General features: G+C 42.0%; 2 protein-coding genes and 1 long non-coding RNA gene across 3 annotated transcripts in view; all 3 read right to left on the bottom strand.

Annotated features, from left to right (window-relative positions):
• Positions 1–7,760, bottom strand: part of LOC309695283 (uncharacterized protein) — a 28,729-nt gene extending 20,969 nt beyond the window's left edge. Inside the window, exons 1-4 of the mRNA XM_082515810.1 lie at positions 7,520–7,760; positions 7,272–7,433; positions 6,958–7,035; positions 57–143 (exon numbers count right to left, since the gene is read on the bottom strand). Of these exons, the coding sequence (XP_082371936.1) occupies positions 57–143; positions 6,958–7,035; positions 7,272–7,433; positions 7,520–7,727 (535 nt within the window). The 5' untranslated portion in view covers positions 7,728–7,760. The remainder of the gene's footprint in view (positions 1–56; positions 144–6,957; positions 7,036–7,271; positions 7,434–7,519) is intronic.
• LOC309694419 (CD226 antigen-like) overlaps positions 1–15,962 on the bottom strand; it is a 246,042-nt gene that overhangs the window by 205,375 nt on the left and 24,705 nt on the right. The window lies entirely within an intron of this gene.
• The window catches only part of LOC309696840, a 60,301-nt gene that overhangs the window by 41,159 nt on the left and 3,180 nt on the right, over positions 1–15,962 (bottom strand). The gene's annotated exons all lie outside the window — the stretch shown is intronic.

The following is a 15,962-nucleotide window of genomic DNA, read 5'->3' as shown; positions in this document are numbered from 1 at the left end:
CTGTTTTTCAACTCGGTCCATCACAGTAGACATGATGCAAAGAAGAGCAACTTTACCTCTCATCTTTGATCTGGTTTTCTTGTCTTTGATGATGATTTCTCCATAATAGACGTCTTCTGTTCTCACTGATGAGCAAACTGCAGCTGGAAAATCAAAGAACGTCACTGACATGAATGGAATTTTAAATGTTTTAAATTCCATGTTTTTTAATAATAAATGGGAAATAGTACAACTGCAGAGGTGTTAGCTTTTGTTAACCAGAGACAACAAACACAAAGGCCTTTGAACCAATAGAAAACAGTGTTGGGAAGGTTACTTTTAAAAGGTATTCCATTACAGATTACAGATTACATGCCCCAAAATTTATTCTGTAACATATTCCATTACGGTACTGAAAACGCCTCATCGTAGTTAGGTGTGGCCAGGTCTGTGGCTCTTGACAAATCTTGTTTTAGTGAAATGAACGTCGGCTCTGTGTCCGGCGTCCAGGGCAATTCAGCCTTAAGATTTCGAACGCCCGCCTGCTTTATCAGGTCCCTTAAAGGGGCCGTTTTGCCGGCATAGTTCAGGATGAACTGCCTGCTGTAACCTGTCAAGCCAAGAAAAGAAAGCAACTCCTTTACAGTTCTTGGTTTTGGATGTGTCAGAATTTGGTCTCTGTGTGTGTTCATTAATCCCACTGATTTGTGTGCGATCACTCGGCCCAGAAATGTTACCTCTGGTCGGACCAACTGCAGGCCCCTGCTGACGGGGCTGCAATGAGAAGATCATCAACATACTGTATCAGTGTACAACCATCAGGCAGTTGACATGGTGACAGTGCCTCTTTCAGCACCTGACTGAAAATGCCTGGTGAGAGTGCAAAGCCTTGTGGCAAGCGTGTGTACCTGAATTTCCGGCCTCTGTATGTGAATGAGAAAATGTCTCTGAGTGACTCATGCAGTGGGAGACAAAAGAATGCATTTGCTTGGTCAATACAGGTGAACCACTTTTGGTCCCATGTAATGACAGCAACATATCCTGAGTACTTTGGATTACTTAATATTGTAGCATGCAGAGGAATCTTAACAAAGAAGCTCACAGAGAGAGATTGAGCTTGTTATTCAACCCCAAGCTAGTAGGGGGAGTTCTTTATTAAAACACTTGCCGGGGCTACAATGTGCCTCAAGGTTCAACAACAGCACAACAGAAGTCACTCATGGTACAGCACTCTCTCTACAAAACAACAACTGTCAGTGAATCTGCATCACACAGCGTAAACAATGTGAATTTACTATTGCTGTGTGATTTGTTACTATTATTGAAGGTCCGCGGCTCCGAACCGTAGTAAAGGGACCTCTGACTAACATGTTGGGTTCGTGTTGGGCTCAGATCCGAAAACTAGCTCTACTTTGTTGTGTGGGTCACCTTTGCTTGCGAGAGACAGAGAGAGGCGTTGAAAGGCTTCTCCAACGGAACTTATTGTTTCGGAGGAAAATACGAACACGGTGTACAGTCGAGTCTTAATAGCTTACTTACAACTGGGCTCGTCAGGCACGCTTCTTGGCTGCAGTGGTTATTATTATATTTACATGCTTCCAGCTCCCGTTTCTGCTCGATGACAGATCGTACTTTTCCACTCCACTTTTTCTCCCTCTTCACGCTCACAGACCCATAACGGGTATGGTAGTCCATTCTCCCTGCAACACGGACTACACTGCCCATGAGGCTACATTCTTTAGAGCTATACCTGTAGCATTCTGCCTTTTAGCTTAGCACAAGAACAACAACAAAAAGGCGCTCGCCCAGGAAACACAGTTGCAGAGACCTGTAACCATGGCAACTGTAACGCTGCTGCCTGGAACAACAGAACGCAGCTGTCAAACAAAACCGAAACAGGCCTTATCTGCCACAATATGAAACAGGAAAGTACCACAGTGTAATCCATTTATTTCAAAAAAGTAACAGTATTCTAAATACCACATTTTTAAACGGTAACTGGAACAGAATAAAGTTACTCATATTTTGTATTTTAACCCTTTAACCTAACCATTTAAAGCCGGTCGGAGCGGGCACGCTCTGTTTTGCATAACTATTTTTAAATCCTGGTAGCACTGCAACCACATAAGTTAGCGCAATTTTTTTTTTTTGCATATGAAACCGGAGGAGTTGTACTTACATCTTATGCCATCAGCTTGTCCTAGGTCACAGTTTCCTTCCACATATAACTTTGCAAAAACTGCATAAAAAGCACTTGCAGCAACAAAAACATAATATTTCGGAAACACGCTTTTCTGATCTGATCAGCTGTTCATAACACTTCCTACATCCATCAGCGTGAACTATCGCATGTCTGCCATGACTCGCCCGAAACCGGAAGTGACGTCATTTTGCGGAAATGTCGTTTTTTTTTTTTTTTTTACCATCAGGGCCTTAAGAGCCTATACTGGTGTTTTTAAAAGTGATGTTTAACTTTATGACTCTCTGTATCGTTTCTGGGATGCTTAGGACTCAAATTGCACTGCTGGAAATAGTTTATTTTGATGCATATGCCGTTTTTTTTGCAAATTTGCATTACAATATTTATTTTAGTTTTTCCTGCATTATATAAAAATTGGTGTATCTCAAAAATAAAACTCTGAAGACACTCAAAATGAATTTCCTGTGGTGGGAAACTATTTTGTGCAACTTTTTTGTTTTTACGGTTTTGAGGGATAAGCCTCATAAAAAATTTTCTAAGTAGAAATATATGTTGAAAAAACAAAAACGATTTTCAATTTTTATGTAGTTTATTGCACATTTTTGCAATTTATGTACCGTAATTGTCGGGCTATAAGCCGCTACTTTTTGCACAAGCTTTGAACCCTGCGGCTTTTAGTCAGGTGCGGCTTTTCTATGGATTGTCCATGATTTTTGTCATATCGTAAGACGATTTGTTTTATTTGTTCCGCTATTGTACGGCACTACGTTGCCTGGCGGAAGGGCATGTGATCGGACACACATCGGGGTTCAAGAGTAGTATGTTGGTCACATGTCCATCCGCCAGGCAACATAGTGCCGTACAAGTAGCGCGAAAAACAAACTTCAAAGTAGCGCTACACGTTCAGCGGGAGGCGTGGATGACAAGCGGCCATAAACTTGCGAAAAGCAAGTTATGCTCAACTCCACCGGTGGATTCTGACAGCGTGGAAAAGTGTGAAAACATCCATGATCACCAACGGATTTCAAAGGGCTGGACTGCTGCATGATGGAGAGGAGGACACCGCCACGGCCCTTCTGAGGGTGTTCGACTCTGACACTGACAACGAGGATTTCTTTGGTTTTGAAAGTGACAACGAAGGAAAGGAGCTGAGAGTGGATGACGAAGCCATCCTGAGCCTGTTCATATCCGACACTGGGGAAGATGGTGGTGAATGACTGACTTTTCTTCTTGTTAAAGCCGTGTCACTGCACCTGAGCCTAAAAGGTAGTCCGAATCTATTTTTCTGGTGTGCTGTAGGTTATTGTTATGTACTACATTTGTTACTCATTTATGAAGCACAGTACATGTTTCGTACTTGTAATTACCGCTACTTGTACATATACCTAAAAAGTTATGCAAATATGTACCCATAACTTGTTTTTCAAAATATTAATAAAAGTGATGTCTCCAAACAGCCATCTCTTTCCTGACAATTCGCTTTGTGCATATTCTCTTACATATGATAAGTCAACATTGAAACACCTGCGGCTTTTGGTCAGGTGCGGCTAATGTATGTACAAAACAGGATTTTCCCCTGATTTTAGCTTGTGCGGCTAATATACAGGTGCGCTTTGTAGTCCGGGAAATACGGTAATTTCTATGCACTTAATGCATACATATTATTAAAATTTGGGCTATAATGGTTGTATTGATGTATAGTATGTATATGTATGTATTAAAGTTTTAAGACCTACCATAGAACCAAGAATGCCAGAGCTTACTTTATATTTTTACATGCTGTGGAGCCATTTTTGGGAGCATTTCAAGTTGCTATACATCAATACAACTGTTGTAGCCCAACTGTTAATAATTGTTTTATTTTTTATTTTTTTAATAAAACAATTTAAAAAATTTAAATTATTTATTTTTTTATCTTTAGCTAGATTTGTGCATATAGATTGCCAAGAAAAGGTGTAAACCACAACAATATAAAGCCACTTGCCTATTTGAATTGTATTAGGACTTCAGTTTAAAGTATTAAGGGTGTGGCCTTTTTGACTTACCATATTTTCCGCACAATAAGAGGCAGTTAAAATCTTTTAATTTTCAGAAAAATCTTATTTATGTGTGAATTCTGGTTGTGTTCTGGTAGTCAGGCGCCTTGCCGTATAATCAGGGTCCAAAACTCCTTACGCTTCAGGTCCCAAAGTCAAATGAACACTGCTGAATCACTGAGATTAAAAACTGTCTAGATTCTTTCATCTTTAATAAAATGATCAGCATTGGTGCTTTACCAGGTTTAACAACTAAGTTTAACATCCAGGCACCCATGAAAACAAAATTTATTAAATTTAATGGAATTAGAAGTTAGTAGGAAGTTAGCTCACTAGTTTCCACCTAAACATGATATACCATGTTGATATATATATATATGATATATATATGTTGTGACTGAGAGATTTGTGAAAAAATTCAAACGTACAGCTCTGCTACCACCTCCACCATAAATGAACACAGAAAACTAAACAGCAGTGACTTTTGTAGGGTTACTGAAGTTGGACTAGCTGGTATATAATGATGTGCTATGTGATTGCTAACGACACAGCTATGTTAGCATAACATAACCATGGTGAAGCTGGAGGATAAACGCTAACTTTTTTCCACTTGATAAAATCTAACATGAAGGTTCCCGATTGTTAGGGACAAATGCAATCGCATGGCAGGATGCTGTAAACGGATCAAACTTCAGTCAGGTGAACAACTGGGATAATCCATCCACAATACAAGGTTAGTCATTAATATACTGCAACAACATGGGAATAGAGCAGCTGCCAGAGAAATCAACACTAATGAATCAATGGTACAGAAGTGGAGGAAGCAAGAATGAGTTGAATAAAGTTTGATTTATCTGACTGCTTCGTTTCGCTTAATGTGCCTTATAATCCCGTGCACCTTATGGTCCGAAAAATACGTACTGCACACTGCAGTTTAATGTTGCAAAGCACCTCTTTTTAACTTCAGTGGATATTATACATGGTTATGCTCAGTATATGTCAGCCCATTTCTACTGGAAATGCCTTTTGGTTAAACTTTCAGCAAGGAATTTGCATTTGCACTGTTACATTTTTATAAAGCTTTAATGTACATAAAAACCAGCTTCTTGTTTAAGTGAAAATAAATGGAAGGTTGTCTTTTTGCGCTAGTAATGTTGTGGAGTTGTATTTTGTCTTGCATCAATTATATCGTCAGTTATATCGTTATCGCAAATTTTCAAATATATATCGTGATAAATATTTTTGGCCATATCGCCCTGCTCTAATCAGTGTGTGTTTTGGTTCTACTGGTGTTACTGGTTCTGCTGGTGAGACGATGTGTGTGACGATGTGAGACACTAACACTTTTCCACTTGTAAAAGTTAACGTTAAGGTTCCTGATAGTTGGAGACAAATTCAGTCGCATGGCAGGATGCTGTAAACGGACCAAACTTCAGTCAGGAGAACAACTGGGATAATCCATCCACAATACGAGGTTAGTCATTAATATACTGCAATAATATGGGAATAGAGCAGAGAGAATTCAGCATTAATGAATCAATGTTAAGGAAGTGGAGGAAGCAAGAAGAATGAGGAGGAAGCAAGAAGAATGAGCTGAGTTAAGTTTGACTTATCTGACTGTTTTGTTTCTCTTAATTTGCTTTATAATCTGTACGCCTTATGTATGAAAACAGACCCTTTCATCGACAATGTACCTTATGGTCCAGAAAATACGGTACAGAGTCATAGGTAGGGATGGGTATTGATAGGATTTTCACGATTCCGAGTCCATTTTCAATTCTGTTTAACGATTCGATTCTTTATCGATTCTTTTTTTTTTTTTTTTAAAAAGGAGAACACTAAGGTCGATTAGCTTAGAACTTTGTTTTATATCTTCTATTTGAACAAGATAGAAATTTAGGAGTAGCCTGGCCTTACAAACCCAACAGTGAGATCTTAAGAGATCCTTAAGAGATCCACAGCCTACGGCTCTTCAATGGGGTGTCACAGGGTCCCCGGGAAAAAAAATTGTAAATGTAAAATAATGATATGCACTGTTAGTTGATCTACTACGATGACCTGGATGACTGAGAACCTTCATAGACACTGTTAGTTGATTATTTACCTGCCACATTAACGGGAGAGGACGTGCAAACCTTACCGCTGCTGCTGGGTTGAGATTCACGAGTCTGGAGCAGAATTAAAACATGACATTCATTTAAGGTTATCGCGTGTTTTGTGAGCAAATGCTTTTGCAAATTTGTAGTGTTTCCTCCCTTAAATGAAGTATCTACTTTGCAAGTAGTGTAAGTTGCCCTATTGTCATCCGTTCTCGTAAAGTATAACCAAACTTTTTAGCGTTTGAGCCACCATGTTTCCTGTCAGGTAAATGACGCTCCGCAACGTGGTGACATCATTTGGGGCGACTGGATTCGATAAGGGAATCGTTTGCAAAAATGGCAAACAATTCCAAGGAATTGAAACAGTGGGAACTGGTTCTCAACAAGAACCGGTTTTCGATACCCATCCCTAGTCATAGGCAGCTGTAGCTGCTAGCTGTCTGCTAGGCTTTACCTCAGCTAATTGGAGTCCCTGAACTGGACCTCTCTGCTGTGTTGTGTACTGTTTGACTGTTTTGGAGCTCCACCAGTTTTAATTAATTATACTTACATGGCAAAATTACATTCAGGCATCTTCTCATTCTTTTTTTTTCTAAATAATTTTTCTGCAAACACTCAAGAATCTTGTGAAACCCAATATTACCTCTGTTCATCTGCTGTTGATGATGTGATATTTTCACATCTCTCTGCATGTTGTCATCTTCTGCAGGTTCATCGTGAGCTGTTGAATTGATTGCAAATTTAACAGTGAAATATTTTACTGTCAAGAGTCTAAATGGAACTTCAATCTAACAAAAATGAAAAAAGTGATGTAATGTGTAAAATGTGAGCTAGTTGTGTAACAATATAACTGCACAAACATCTCATGTAAAATTATGCACAGAAAATAAAATACATAGAAAAAATCTGCAGCTTATCAAAACCCAAACATCTCAAATGCAGTCATTTGAGTTTCACCTTCAAGTTTCCTGTGGACACATCGTCTCACCAGCAGAACCAGTAACACCAGTAGAACCAAAACACAGACTGATCCAACAGACGACAACACAGAGAGAATAGGAGCAGAGGTGGATGTAGGTGGAGGTGTGGATGTAGGTGGAGATGTGGTGGTGTGTTTGTCTAAAACAAAGCAAACACAGTCATTAAGTTGTCGTCACATTGTGAATGTTGAAAGCTGCAGAAACACAGACAGGTGAGTGTGTCACCTGTGACAGTGATCCAGCTGGATGGAGACTCTCCATGACCGCTGATGTCACACTTGTAGAGGCCTTCATCAGACCTGGAAACATGCTGGATGGTCATGTGACCTGTAGGCTGCTTCCTGATGAGGGAGCCATCTTTATAGAAAGCAGCTGGGAGGTTGGAGGGAGTGGTCTTTGTTTTACAGAGCAGAGTGACGTCATCTCCCTCCATCACAGGGAGGACAGGACTCTGCAGGATCACTGATCCACCTCAACACAGAGACAAACTACAGCATTTCATCCATTTACACACAGCTTCATCAACACTAACTCCACACACTCAGCTTACCAGTGACTGTCAGGTTAACCATGTTACTGATGGGACCCTCTCTGGACTCACACCAGTAAACTCCACTGTCATGAAGCATCATCATGCCGATGTTACAGGAAGAACCAGCACCTTCTCCCCAGATATCTCCACACTGAGTCCTCTGTCCTTTGCTTGTGTTTCTCCTCAGAGTCCATCCAGCAGAGCTGTCGTCCTCCTCACAGCTCAGAGACACAAAGTCTCCTTTAAAGAACTGAGAGCTGCTGGGACTCACAGTCAGACGAGCTGTGAGGGTTACAATGAAAAACTGATGATCACGTCTTTGAGATCTTTACTGAAAGTAAAAGTTTTAATCCAAATGTGTAAAACATGTCAGAGTTTATCAGGTTGAAAATGAGAATTTTGGTGAAAAGGTGAAGTTTTCCATGTGAGCTCCATTGTGAAAAATGAACCCAATCAGGTCATATCAGTGAGCATTTCTCAGGTTTAAACTGTGACAGAAGAAGGTTACTGACCTTGGTTTGTTGTGCAGCTCAGCAGTGAGATCAGAACTAAAGAGAAATGACACTCAGGTTGATTTGAGGTGAACATAAAGAACAACTCCACACAAACAGCTGACAAACACACAAAGTCATCTCTCTCTGATGTATCTGCTCAGTGTGTAATCATAAATATAGCTTGTGGAAGATATGTTAACCATTTATCATCACTCTTTCATACTTCTGCATATTTTCAGTTAGATGCCAGCAACATGTTTCAATAAAGTTTGTATAAAAGCTTGAAAAATGTGTAAACCTAAAAAGCTGACATTGATCGATTCCAGCTGTCACAGGGTGTACAGGTCATCAGTCCAGTGAAGAATATCATTCAAACCCATTTTAGCCATTTTAGAATCACCAGTTAAACAAACATGTCTTTTTAATGTTGAGGAAATCTACACAGTATTGTGGTTCCTGTATTCAAATACCACAGTAAATTCATTTGTTCAGCTGTGTTGATATAATGAGTGAATGATTTGATCTTTTCACTGCCTGCTGTGTTTCCTCGACTCCTGAGCAAAGATAAAGAGTCAGTTCAGACCTGCAGTTGGTCCTCGTGGTGTTTTGAACTTGAATTCAGCCTGATTTGTTTTTCATGTCTTCTCCTCCATCATCATTTATCAGGAGAGCAGACAGTCAAAGTACAAGAATTCAAACAAACACAGAGATTCTACTTACAGAGCAGACACAGCACAGATGTTTCCTTCATCGTCCTTCTCACTCATTTGAGCTTTTTTTCATTTCTGTCACTGACACCAAGTAAAGCCCGCCCTCTTCCTCTGAGCACCAGCTTTTCTATTGGTTCAAACACAGAGGTTGGGGGCTGGCTTTTTTTTTCTTTTTTTAAAGATTAGAAAGACACACGCCAAAAAACATAAAAAACCTCTAACTCTGTCATTTAAAACTGTGACACACATGTGCAAGTACTTAAGGATGAACACATTCAAAAGAAGTGTACATAAGCACTGCTTTAACTTTATCTGAGTTTGACCAAAGTGATTACATTTCATGTCAATGCCCACAGACATTCTCGACATTAGTTCAATGCAAAATTGAGTCTCCTCTGTTCTCAGTAAGCTGTAGTTTTGTTCATGAACAAATTCTATTTCAACGTAGTTGATGTGTAGTGGACATGGTTTATATGTGGCCACTAGAGGGAGATGTTGGAATTTAGTGGTTGAACGGCTACTCTGAGGCACCCCTGAGCAAGGCACCGTCCCCACACACTGCTCCCCGGGTGCTGCACTGGTGGCTGCCCACTGCTTCACTGGGTGAATGGGTTAAATAAAGAAGAGTAATTTCCCTACGGGGCCTAACACATACACATTCAAAAAATTATTACATGGATGAGCCCATTCTCACTCTCAAGGTGTAACATCTTGACGATTTGTCACGTCCCGCGGCGTGAGGAACGCGAAAGGGGACCGTTCACATTCTTATGGTACGTGCAGGGTTATGGGTGAAATCTAGTAGAATTACGGTCCCACGGTAAAATCATAACCTTATCCCTAACCTTGACCAGCACTTTAATGATGTTGAATAGTGTTTTCCAAAGCTATTTAAGGAAAATGAACGATGTGTAGATTGAGCCCAAACGGTTCTCATTTTTTCTAATTTTTCCGATCTCATCATTTAGGAACGTGTTGGGTTCCCCGAAGCAAAATATGTTGATGATTTGGCAGCTAGCCTCAAATATTACGCCTCAGGAGTGAAAATGTGTTGCATGAATACAAGCAGATCATCAGTGATGATAGTGCAGGAACATCACACTGAGCATTAGGATCTCCTAATAAATTTATGTTCACTTAAATCTGTTTTTAGGATGATAATGATAAAAGTACTAAAGAAATATAACTATCAAATGGACCAGAATAATGAATGACATGATGGTTCAATTGTGAATTTAAATCTGTTCTGGCATTATTTTTTTTGGCATTTCTGCTCTGCCAGACAGGACTAGGGAAAAAAGAACATAACAAAAAAAAAAAAACATCCTGCCACATGGTTTATATATGGCCAGTAGGGAAAAAAAGATGTCTGATGCTAATGTAGACACAAACAGGCGCATGTGCATTCCCTAATAAACTTCTAAATCTTAATTATGTGTTCCGGATGGTGGCCCAGCACAGTCCAGCCACAACCTCCTCACAGTGCTGGAAAAGACAACCTTTGGAGCTTGACAAATGGTGATTGTCTTGGATGGCAGACAGAGCAACACATCGGTTAAAGTATTTCTTCATCCCATCTTATGGACCTCCCAGCCAGAAACTTCTACTGACAAACTAGGCTAATCTGAAAGGCCACAAGGGATTAGACAGGGACGGCTACCTGCAATGCCATGGGGGCAAGTCGACGACGATAGACAGCGTATCCTTTTCTGCATGGAGACGCACGACCTGGCCGTGACCAACACATTCTTTAAGAAGCAGCCATCGCACCAGCAGCGGCCATGTGACTCCGTTTGATTATTGGATATTCTGGCGGTGAGACCTATATGGGGTGACGGACACCAAAGTAATTCTCTATGAATCCGTGGCTCCCCAGCACCGCCAAATCATCATGGACATGAACATTGCCAAGCCAAAGTTGCCCAGGCCAAAACAATTCAAATGGTGGAAGGTGAAGCAGCACACGGAGGATCTGACAGTTGCACTCATTTCACTTGCAGCAAACACAGACCAACCCCCCGAGAAGATGTGGACTGAAGCAGCGGTCGAGTGAATCCATGAAATTGGGCGGACACACTTGGCTCGACAAAATCGGGAAGAAAATACATGGACTGGTAAATAGACTGATTCTTTTATAGCGCTTTTCTACTCTCTTGGAGTACTCAAAGCGCTCTATACCACATGCCACATTCACCCAATAACACCCATTCTCACAAGCACTTTATCTATACTTAGTGCTATCTAACTACATTCACACGCATTCATACTCCAACGGACGTGTGGGACTCATGTAATGGGTGGGCACAGATGGAAGTATTGTAATTGCCCCCCCTCCATAATTTCATGCATTCTTATCATTGTTATGTTATGCGTTCAGTTCTGTATTACTATTTCTGACACATACTTTGATAACTGGCAATACAGCTAGGATACTCTGATCAATGATGATTCCCACGGGTGGGGCTCACGCAGGCACTGAATCGGGCAGCTTTGGGGTCCTGTGTGTTCTACTGCACAGATAGCCTGCAGAGCGCAGCTACGCTGAACTGAAGTGCTTGTGTTTTGTATTTGCAGGTGAGCACAAGTTATGTGTTGATAAACGGAATGATGTTGACGTATGAGAAATGTATTAGAGTAAGGTACTGTCATTAATGGAACACAACGCTAATGTCGAAGTTTGTGATTTGAACATTGGTAGGAAAAGACTGAGTAAAGGAGTACTTTGTTAACACGTGTTCAGTAGTTATGTGTAAAATGGTCCTGTGTGTTCTACTGCACAGATAACCTGCAGAGCGCAGCTACGCTGAACTGAAGTGCTTGTGTTTTGTATTTGCTGATGTAGAGCTTGAACGAGTAAGGAGTTGTAAAGGAGGGTATGAGTACATCCTAGTCGTGATGGATCATTTCACCCGGTTTGCACAGGCATATGCATGCACCAACAAGTCAGCAAGAACAGCGGCAGAAAAGATCTTTGGAGATTTTGTGCTCAAATTTGGATTCCCTGCCCAGTTACACCATGATCAGGGAAGGGAGTTCGAGAACCAGCTGTTTGCCACCCTGGAAAAGTACTGTGGAATCCAGGGGTCACGCACAACACCTTACCATGCAGCGGGGGAACGGCCAGGTGGAGAGATTTAATCGGACACTCCTTTCCATGTTGAGGAGCCTGACAGAGGAAGCCAAGGCGGACTGGAAAAACTCCTTGAGCAAAGTGGTGCATGCGTATAACTGCACACGCAGTGAAGCAACAGGATATGCCCCATATTATCTTCTCTATGGCAGAAAAACTCGCCTACCAGTGGACATCATGTTTGGCCTGGCTCCAGGCGACCAGAGTACTTCTCACAGTGATTACGTCCGTAAGTGGAGAAATAGGATGCAAGAGGCCAACAGATTGGCATCAGAAACAGCCCAGAAAGAGAGGAACAGAGTGAAAAGGCAGTACGATCGGAAGGCTCATGGAGTGGAACTGCATCCGGGATGTCGGGTGCTAGTACGGAACTTCAGAGACCGGGGTGGGCCCGGAAAGCTAAGGTCGTACTGGGAGGAGCGAGTACATGTTGTGTTAGAAAGAAAGCACAAAGATAGCCCTGTCTATGCTGTACAGCCAGAGAGAGGACCAGGGAAAGTGAGAGTTCTACACAGGAACCTCCTACTGCCCTGTGACTTTCTCCCCGTCCAGGAGGAGAAGCTGGAGAAGAACAAGAAGGGGAAGGAGGATGCCAAACAACAAAGAAAAGGAAAGACCCAAGAAAAGCAGCAGGAGAGTGACCACGACAGCGGTTCAGAGGATGAGAGTGATTGGGGAATTATCACCACACAAGCTGCGGAACCACCCACCCAGATCAGGAGTCAGCTGAGGGCAGAGGAGTTCCAGCTAACGGAGAACTGTCAAGTGGTGGTGTCAGCAGCGAGTGCCTAGACGAGGGTGGAAAAGGTGGACTGGAGTCAAGTGCAGAGGAGGAGGAGGCAGGGCGAAGTGAGCTGTCTGGGGAGGAGAACAGGAGAAGTCAAGAACAGGTGTCGTCATCTGATGAAGAAGACGAGGGAGAGCCCAACTCACAGCCAGTTCCCACAAGAAAGTATCCTTTCCGATGCAGAAATCCACCCAAGACACTCACGTATGACACCTTAGGTCAGCCATCAGTCATAAAAAGACACAAGTGATGTCCACAGCTAAGAGGAAAAGCTAAGTTCACTGTCACATGTTGAGTTTACTGTGGTGACAGGTTAAACAGAAGGGGAAATGTTCACAGTAGCAAATGTTAAAAAGAACAAATTTGACAGAACAACAACTGCATGTATTAGTCAATAGTTCACATGAGTTAAACAAGGGATACCAGAACCAGACTAGCTACACATAGAGAGATACTGGCTTGTATGTGAGATATACAGCAGTAAATGTGTGTCTGTGGAAAGGGTTACAGGGTAGAGTGATAGGTCTGCACCTTTAGCCTGATACAGAGCACGCCTGAGTGGCGGAGAGACTTTACAGACATTGCCTGGCCACTAGTGTCTGTTGCTGGTACATGACATGAAGGGGGAGATGTATGTCATGCCAAAGACTGCGACGGGACAGAACGTATCTTGAGAGGACTGAAGTGAAGTGCTTGTGTTTTGTATTTGCAGGTGAGCACAAGTTATGTGTTGATAAACGGAATGATGTTGACGTACAGGGCTCTAGACTAACTTTTTGACATGGGCGCACCGGTACGCCTAACTTTAAAAATTTAGGCGTACCGGCACAAAAGTTAGGCGCACTCAAATTTTTCAACCGCATCGCTTAACACCGCAGTTTTACATGAGCACTTTCTTTGGGGGGGGAAGTCCATACAGACAATATTAATTTCTAAATTATTAACTAACAAACTTGTGCTTAAAGTTCTTTGTCAATATTGTAGAAAATGTTAAAAACTTAATCATCATCTTGGCCTCCTCTGACGACCTGTTTGCTGCTGTCTGCTGCTGAAAGGCCGTGGGGAGAGGGGACACTTGGGCAGTGCATTTACTGCAGCATATAATGTGTTTTCTGGATACACTGTGCTTTTTCAGCATTCAAATATTGATGGCACCGTGTCAGAGCACTGGCTATGAATTTCAGACAGATCAGGCCTTAACTTAACAAAAAAGTTATCAATAGTTCTTTTCATCTTTTCTTATTACCCACAGCTACAGTACATCCACTTCTCTCAGGCCTAGGCTGCTCACTAGGGCTGAGTATCATCACTGATTTCTATAATCCATTCAATTCCAGTTCTCAAAGTCCTGATTTGATTCAATTTAGCCTCAGACAGTCAGAAATATTATAATTCTGATCATTTATCAGTACTGACACATGTGAGACTTCATCAGAATTGTGAAAATCACAGCAGATGCCTTTGTGTGAAAGTAACACAGTAAACACAGCGCGGACCCGAAGAATCGCTAAGCTCCGACAGCGTGTCCGTGTTCAGGCCGTCGGGTGAGAAAGCCGAGAAAGACGAAGCTGATTCTGATGTGTTGGGTCCGCTCCGTGTTTAGGTCTTTGTGTGGAATCCGTTAATGAATTGATATCGCTTTATTCAAGCTACTCACCTCTCTCTTCCACCTGCACTTTCAACTGGACCACGGCCAATCAGAGAGGTCCCGCCCCTGACTATCTCTGATTGGTTTAGTCCACGATAGGGGCATAATGTGTGTCTGTTGTTGACCACACGGAGAGTTACAGAGATTTTTTTTTTGTTACCGGAACAGTTGGTCGCACCTGTGCGACCAAATATTTATTTTTAGTCGCACCACTGAAAAATTTGGTTGCATTTGCGACCAAATTGGTCGCACTCTAGAGCCCTGACGTATGAGAAATGTATTAGAGTAAGGTACTGTCATTAATGGAACACAACGCTAATGTCGAAGTTTGTGATTTACATGATGTACCTGAACTGGTGTTAAACGGAATGTCACATCGCAAATGATGTAATGAGGGGATCAAGAGGGTAGTCTCCATGCGCAACAATACTAGTTGGAGGAGCATGCGAGTGTGCAGAATATTGTAATATGAACATTGGTAGGAAAAGACTGAGTAAAGGAGTACTTTGTTAACACGTGTTCAGTAGTTATGTGTAAAATGGTCCTGTGTGTTCTACTGCACAGATAGCCTGCAGAGCGCAGCTACGCTGAACTGAAGTGCTTGTGTTTTGTATTTGCAGTTGCAAATGAGCAAGTAAAGAGAACGATTCTGAACTCATGCACGCCTGGAAGTGTCATTTGTCCAAGTGTGCAACAGACGCATTAGAGAGCAACTTGGGGTTAGTATCTTCCCCAAGGATACTTGACATGCAGACTGGAGGAGCAAAGGATCGAACAACCAACCTTCCAATCAGTAGGTGACCTGCTCTACCTCCTGAGCTACAGCCACCCTGTACATTGACAAGCAATAAAAGTGAAAATAAAAGTGAAGAAGCCTTTAAGACTTGGTGGCAGTTGTGAACTCACAAAGACTTTGCTCGATACCACTCGCTGAAATCGGCAGCAAAGAGAGTGCTGGCCTCTGCAAAAATCAGAATAAAATCAGGGTTGCACATGATGTGAGCCTATAAAAAAAACTTGCAAACCCAAATACAAGCGTGGAAAGATCCTCTCTCCAAAAATGGTGAACAAGAAGATTTAGTACCGCCAATGACCTGGTGATGCCACTGACCAAAGTCACTCAATTCAAATACCTCAAGTCCCTCGTCACCTTGTACTGCGAAACCCTACCAGACGCCAGAGCCCATGTCAACGTAGAGTGGATGAAGTGGCTTGAGGTCACTGGAGTCCTGTGCAACAAGAGAATTCAAATCTACCCTCTAAAAGTCGATCATGTGTCTAGTGGCATTCTATGGGTCAGAGTGCTGGCCAGTGATGACCAAGCACGAGCAAGTTCTTCACACCATGGAGATGAAAACGCTGAGGTC

Source organism: Aulonocara stuartgranti (assembly GCF_965226115.1).
Source record: "Aulonocara stuartgranti genome assembly, chromosome: 3".
NCBI classification, from domain to species: Eukaryota; Metazoa; Chordata; class Actinopteri; order Cichliformes; family Cichlidae; genus Aulonocara; species Aulonocara stuartgranti.
The sequence above is the reverse complement of the archived record's forward strand: the minus strand, read 5'-3'. Positions and strand labels throughout refer to the sequence as shown.